Source organism: Ceratina calcarata, unplaced genomic scaffold (genome assembly GCF_001652005.2).
Source record: "Ceratina calcarata isolate Rehan_Ccalc_2016 unplaced genomic scaffold, ASM165200v1 scaffold27, whole genome shotgun sequence".
Classification (NCBI taxonomy): Eukaryota; Metazoa; Arthropoda; class Insecta; order Hymenoptera; family Apidae; genus Ceratina; species Ceratina calcarata.
In genome coordinates this window covers 96124-103167 of record NW_017149195.1, presented here as the reverse complement: position 1 = coordinate 103167, position 7044 = coordinate 96124, and the positions used below count along the sequence as shown (strand labels likewise).

General features: G+C 31.5%; 2 protein-coding genes across 3 annotated transcripts; one reads left to right on the top strand and one right to left on the bottom strand.

The window, feature by feature from the left end:
* Positions 1-517: 517 nt before the first annotated feature.
* On the bottom strand, positions 518-3680 carry AP-2mu (adaptor protein complex 2, mu subunit). Of its 2 annotated transcripts, none has more exons than XM_018022058.2 (5): positions 3568-3680; positions 2585-2965; positions 2068-2318; positions 1736-1992; positions 518-1642 (listed from the first exon to the last, which is right to left on the bottom strand). In XM_018022058.2, the coding sequence occupies exons 2-5, from the start codon at positions 2922-2924 to the stop codon at positions 1162-1164; spliced, it is 1329 nt and encodes a 442-aa protein (XP_017877547.1). In that variant the 5' UTR covers positions 2925-2965; positions 3568-3680; the 3' UTR covers positions 518-1161. The 2 variants fall into 2 exon arrangements, with proteins under 2 accessions (XP_017877547.1, XP_026668088.1); XM_026812287.1 differs by lacking the exon at positions 3568-3680 and adding an exon at positions 3289-3539.
* Positions 3681-3916: 236 nt separating this feature from the next.
* Pex14 (peroxisomal biogenesis factor 14) lies at positions 3917-5677 on the top strand. Its single transcript, XM_026812334.1, has 3 exons — positions 3917-4420; positions 4586-4963; positions 5359-5677. Exons 1-3 carry the CDS (start codon positions 4364-4366, stop codon positions 5578-5580), a joined length of 657 nt encoding a protein of 218 aa, XP_026668135.1. The 5' UTR covers positions 3917-4363; the 3' UTR covers positions 5581-5677.
* The last annotated feature ends 1367 nt before the right edge of the window (positions 5678-7044 follow it).

Here is a 7044-nt window from a genome sequence, read left to right as displayed (position 1 = left end):
CTACATAATTAGCAACAAATTAATTTATTTAGATGATAGAATACGATTAAATGAATTAAAAAGAGAAAATTGTAAATACATTTTTGAAATTGATCGATACGGATCAATCATGTCAGTTGCAACAATTTGACATGCGCAGTTCAGTTCTGCTTACGTATTTAGATATCTATTTGAATAATATAGTTTCTCTCTTCGGGAAAGACCGCGTTTATCGTTTTGCGATCGGTAGTGGAAATTTTGTGAAAAAAGGCAATCAAATTATTACCGCCGCGTTTGTGACCACATCGTTGCACAACTACGAATGGTGAGTGCAAATATTCACTTAAAGTTATTAACAAATCTAGTCATAATTTGATTATAAGCGGAAAATGTATGTCTGGAAGTCTATAGTATCTAACTGCCATATTGCTTCCTTATTCCATTAAAATGAAAATCTTATTACGAATAATGTAAAAGACAATTCATAACTACGGGAATGAAACACGTATTAATTCATACTACTGATGAAACGTCAGTATTTTAAATTACATACATACTTTATTATGCATATGAATTTTAACATAGAGAGACAAAATTATTCCTTTACAATGAATCAAGCCATTCTCTATTCATCTTTGTAAATGACAACAAATATTTTCAATAATCTAATCTTGATTTGCGCATTTTCAAAATCCATTCACATTTAGCAATTGTCTAGGAGTTTCTTGTCATAATGATACCAAAGAGGTTGTAACATTCTTGTATACAAAGTAGAATACAAATAAAAACGATCTTACCAACATAATACATACTATAATACATGATGTAATGTATCCAAGATTAAAATCTAATGACGCACGAAATTATAAATTACAAATGTTAAGTTTCACGCGCGGGAAACTTTGAGTAAAAACCCAGGGTAAAATCTCATAGAAAACATTATTGAAAAAGAGTTTGAGCAATTTATGAAAAACTATGATAAAATAAAATGTAACGCACCAGAAATCAGATTATGGAAAAAATTGGCACTAAATTTCTCCTTGGTATCGTGTCTTAGCCATTTACCAGTTAATCCGAGCATTTCAGGAAACTGTTTAAACATGCGCTGTTAAGATAGTTTCTGATAAAATTGTGTTTATGCATTGAGATTACTCATTTACAATTAATGCGAAGAGATGTTTATTAACATCGTGTCTCATATAGGCCGCTTCGGCCGATGTATCTCACCCATTTTATAACATCGTGATCGGAATAGTTCAGTTTAGATTCAAATACTTTCAAGTAACGAACTTTGAATCCGGATGGTGCGAACGGTACTTCGAAGTTCATCGATATAGGTGGTCGGGTCCATTTCTTCTTCGTATCGGTTTCGAGCAAATCAATTTCCGCTGATAGTTGGGTCTCTTTCATACCGGCCATACGTTTTATTTTCCACACAATTGCATTCTCCGATGCTTTGTACTTCGCTTTCCCTTTCAAACAAATCAATTGAACCCCCGCGGTGTTCAGAGGCGTTGGTACTCTTACTTCGATCTTTTGTCCCAATAAAGAAGGCTTGAAGTTCGATTTTAATACGGCTTTCACTTCCATCTTCGTACGCCCTACTTCGCGTACCAATGGAATCACGCGGAATGGCAATGATATATCTTTGGTCGTACGATATCTAAAAAAGATTAGCGGAAAGAATGTTTAAAAATTTAGAGGTTTAGCAAGTTAAATTTATTTGATTTTTAATGGTTTATTTAAGAATTTTTACCTCATTAATTCGAATTCTCCATCAGGAGGTATGAAACTGATAGCATGCTCTGTTTCGAATTTACTAAGCTTGACACATTGATGAAATTGGCAATCGTCGATTACAACAACAGGTTTCCCAGATCTAGCACCAGTGGGATCATCTCCCCCACCTCCCAAGCCACTTCCACCTTTCATACCCTTAGCTTCCATAACAATCTTATCGTTGATTCCGAACTTACATTCTGGCATCCCAGATAAATAAGATTTCATTACAACCTATTACAAGATAAGTATTAGCCAGTTTCATTCATAAAGTAATTTTTATCATTATCTTATCTCTCAAATAATAACCTTTCCGGCAACGTGTGCACTTAGTACTTGGCCCTGAGGGCTCATTAAGAGATTCACATTTTCAAGAACATCAAGGAATAATTCATTGCGTCTGTATTTAATTCCCTCTCTTCTCCATCCAATCTGACCCGTTACTTGTGATGTTATTTGAGCCTGTTCTTCTTTTGTTGCGGATTTCACCCCTTGCTGAGTAATAAATGTCTTTAATACTCCTGTATCACAATTTTGTGGATACCCGAAGTCTAAGATTTCTAGAGATAAAAACGAATTGCTGTTTAATGTATGCTGTATGATAATCGAAATATTTTGCATAGATGCATACGTATTGCGTATGTATTTAAATATAGTTATATATATAATCTTGTATTGAAGATATCCATATCGTATGTACGTTAAACGTTGAACTTCTAATTCATTGATTATCAGAATCATGTAGAAGAGAAGATAAGAGAATCATATAGTGTACATTTAAATACACACGTACAAAGTGACGACTTACAATACATAATATACTAACCATCTAATAGTTCATAGATTAAAACGAAGTTGTTCTTGATATTTTCCTCTGAGATCTTACCGAAGTAAGACTGCATAACATCGATAATCTTCAACAAAAACTCAAAGACCATAGCAGCATTAACATTCTGTTTGGTAACAGCAGCCAGCCAGATATTCGCACGTTTTATATGAAAGAACGATGTTCTGGCTATATTGGTAACAGGGGAGCGTACTTGTTGCCTCGCGTGGATGACATTAACACGAAATGCATCAACTGCATTTCTGCCAATGTCATCTCTGTACACTCTGGAGATGAGCACCTCCCCCTTATGATTGTATACAAATAAACCCCCTATCATTTTGACAGAGGGTACTATTTATTGTCCCAACTACAAATACTCTACAAAACAAACATATTCATGTGTATTACTATATGCACAGAAAGTATAAAGCTCATAAATCACAAAAAATCAAAGTACATAATACACGTTTAAATATAATTATTTAACACTTATAATCTGAGAAATGTACAAGTGCTAAATGTATAATAATTAATCAATTTATGATAATATTAATTTTATAATTAAATTTATTCAATATACAGTGCAAAATATACATAGATTAAAAGGAATCACAATAATTAATTAATACAAGATATGACAGGAAAATCTTTTTGAGAAAGTAAGTACTGTGTGTCCAGGTACCACAAATGCATGCCATTACCTTGGAGAAACCGAAGGGAATAATTTACTTAAAAAGACAATATGATCTTCCTACATTGCTTATTCGGCTGAACAGTCAAAAATGTATACGTATGTAAAAGATAACGCCCCTTTCTTAAATGACATTTCTAGTTCTCTAATATGTCTTGTAAATGGTTAGTATTATTGATCGGAAATGAATGGCCTGTACCGCAGGTATTGTCATTATCGGGAATTTTCCAAAAATTATAGATGGAAATATTCGTAAATAAGAATTTAAGAATGATAGAAGACCACTTACGCATGACTCTCGGTGCTGTTAATTAAAATAAGCGATACTAATTTGTATCAACCTCCGAAATATACGGTAACAGTACCAACCTACTGAGACAAGTACGAACTATCAAATGACGAAAGCAGCACCCAGTGACACCCACTTCTTTCAACTACGTGTATCAATGAAACATATTGGCATAAGTTCTATTCCAAATAGTAATCAGGTCACATAATGCGTAGCAATTTTTAATTCAGATTAAAGCATAAGTTACTACGTTTATGAATATGTTAATTATACCATTTAGAGCAAAAAGAGTTGTTACACTGATTTCAAAACCGGTAGTTGTACGGTACTACATTTGTATGCGTAATCATTAAAGTAAAAATACAAGAAGCATTATATACGTCTGCAAATACTTAACTGGTTAAACCCTTTCTTTATGAAGAAAGAGATTATTCTATTTATAAGAGACTACAGTCCCCTTGTTTTCATATAATTGAATATATGCAGTCAATATATTATAAAAGTACATGTACATACTTTTAATGATTTGAGGCATTTATTGTTATCACCTTATTTGGTACATACGATATGGATTTGAATCGGACAAAATACAAAGTTCAATAATTCTGTTAATAGGTATAAAAAATGACTCTTGCATGAAAAATATAGTACATCTAATATTTATATCAACGCCTGCGCGTTGTAATAGCTTTGGATGCATGTGTACTGAGTATTACAAAATGATTTGCATATTAAAATACTGAAGACCTCGTACTATAAGACTACAATTATATTAAAGTTATCAAAGTTTATAATTATGACAATGGCCGATCAAGATGCGAATAATAATAATTTTGCTTTAAGGGAAAATCTAGTAAGTTGTTCCGCATCATTCTTAGGTTACATAGAGATCTTAAAAATTATCATATAATAAGAGATTTGAGTATATCAGACTCATACTAAACTGCTGTGTTAATATTGAAGATGAGGTAACTTAATATACAGTTTTAACTTGAATTTTTTCAACTTTTTATTTAAGGTAAAAACTGCTGTGGAATTTTTACAAAATCCTAAAGTACAAAGTAGTCCTGTTGGACGTAAAAAGGAATTTCTTAAAAGAAAGGGTTTAACAGATGAGGAAATACAAACGGCATTTAAATTAGCCTTAGTTGATGTAACAGTTGATCAAAATGTTGTTCATGAGTCAAGAGATTACACGGTGGTTCCTATTCCACCAGGTCGAATGTACCCATACTTACAAACATATCCATACCAAATAACTCTTTTCCAAAGAATCAAAGAATTCTTTAATGCTACTGCCTTAATTGGAGCCACTATATATTGTGTTTATTGGTTTTATAAGGTAACAGTGCATAGCTACGATATAACTATTCAACTTCCACATCGTACAGAAAATTAACTGAAGGGTACGTTCCAGAAATTTATTGAACCTCCTTATTCTAACTTGTACAGTACAAATATATATTTCTGATTTGATCACTCACAAGCAGATACATTTACTTAAAAATACAAAAATAAGCTTCCTTTAATAAGGAACAAAAATCTATAAAGTGCAACACGTCAATCAACTTCTTATTATTCACACTGTATTGGGCAAGTTCAGAAGTGTAGCAATCTAGATCAAACTACCCTGATTGAACAGTAAATGAATAACCTTTTTTACAAGTTGATAATATTGTTAAATACAACTTAAGAATCTGGCTTACATCATTTGCTTCTTCATTTATGATGTAAGAAAAAGCATGAGATAGAATAAATGTAGAAAGTAACATTTGGAAGTAAAATTAATACATAGATAGATATTTACCAGAATTTCTACTTTTAAACAGAAAGCAATTTCCAAGTGCACCAGCATCTGTGCCATCTATATCTATACCATCATGGCAATTAGATGCTGCAGGCAAAAATCAGGAGAAATCAAACGAGCGAGAAGATGACGCAGGAAGTGGGAGTAGTACTAATAATTCAGATAGTTCTTTGGAGATGATCCGTGAAGATCCACCAAAAGTGTGAAAATAGAATAATTAATAAATATTCGCTTCCATTTTAACAGTCTTCGATATGCAGAATATTCTGTGATATCTAGCGGGAGTAAATGACTTTAATCATACGTAATTTACATATTTATATGCTGCTTATTACGAAAGGAGCGTAAGTCAACAAATCAGAAAAATTGGGATTTCCATCTCTAATATTTCACAATTTATACTTCAATGTTACAAGTGTTGTTGACATCACTCTCGTAATAATCAACACGTATGGGAAATCGACGTTCTTACAATATTTATTGCATTACCATTTCGTATAATTTTATTTTAAATTTGTACTCTAACTGGAATTGAAAACGTTTTCGTTGCCAACAAAATACTTAAAGTTGTTTAGAAACACAAGGAAATATATAACGCTTCATTCTTTTAGTAGTATGAAATTTTATATATAAATGGTGGTTGTGTGTTACATATATATATATATATATGTATGTATAGTATTATTACACATGTATACATACATATATATATCTCTTCTTTATAAACTTAGCATTCGTTTCTTTTCAATTATCAGCATTGATGTTACGTGCTTATTTTTAAAGGATTCGCTCATTGTTTTATGAAAATGAAATAAAAAAAACTAAATAAAAAGACTTTTATTTTAAGTAAATAATGTTCGGTATTGTTCATTAACAGAGGTCATCCACTGCAAGACATTTTAACAATGTAATGGGAAAGGTATAAAAATAAAAAATACGAACTATCTTTACAAACTGAATATATACATTTTTTTTAATCCGTACTCAAATTAAAAATAAAGTCGCGATTTATAGAACCATAAGCCGTTAACCATATTTATACAATAACATGTGTTTTGCACTGTATATTCGAAATTAAAAAAAAATTTCTTTGACACATTCACGCGCGTGCTGACACACACGCACAAACAACAAAACATACATACATACATACATGTACAGATAGGTATACATTATGTACAGAAAGACGTTTTATTGAGTATGGTGTATCCTGCATGGCAAACCTGTTTCATCCTACAGCTAGTTCCCACACGTGCCTATCTTTACTTCCAAATAAATTACAATTAACAATGTAAATCCATGTGAGCAATTTATTCGAGAACAAAACGTTACTCCTATTTATACCTTGTGCACATGGACATTCTTTTAAACTCGTACTTCTATGATTAGTATAGTATTATTACACATGTATACATACATATATATATCTCTTCTTTATAAACTTAGCATTCGTTTCTTTTCAATTATCAGCATTGATGTTACGTGCTTATTTTTAAAGGATTCGCTCATTGTTTTATGAAAATGAAATAAAAAAAACTAAATAAAAAGACTTTTATTTTAAGTAAATAATGTTCGGTATTGTTCATTAACAGAGGTCATCCACTGCAAGACATTTTAACAATGTAATGGGAAAGGTATAAAAATAAAAAATACGAACTATCTTTACAAAC

Bases quoted from the DNA above. Each gene is read 5' to 3' on its own strand.
- AP-2mu (XM_018022058.2), bottom strand. From the start codon at position 2,924: ATGATAGGGGGTTTATTTGTATACAATCATAAGGGGGAGGTGCTCATC. The intron at 2,319-2,584 runs GTTAGTATATTA...TTTTATCTCTAG, and splicing joins AATCTATGAACTATTAGATG to AAATCTTAGACTTCGGGTAT. The intron at 1,643-1,735 runs GTAAAAATTCTT...AATCTTTTTTAG, and splicing joins GGAGAATTCGAATTAATGAG to ATATCGTACGACCAAAGATA.
- Pex14 (XM_026812334.1), top strand. From the start codon at position 4,364: ATGACAATGGCCGATCAAGATGCGAATAATAATAATTTTGCTTTAAGG. The intron at 4,421-4,585 runs GTAAGTTGTTCC...TTTTTATTTAAG, and splicing joins TTGCTTTAAGGGAAAATCTA to GTAAAAACTGCTGTGGAATT. The intron at 4,964-5,358 runs TAACTGAAGGGT...TAAAATTAATAC, and splicing joins TTCCACATCGTACAGAAAAT to ATAGATAGATATTTACCAGA.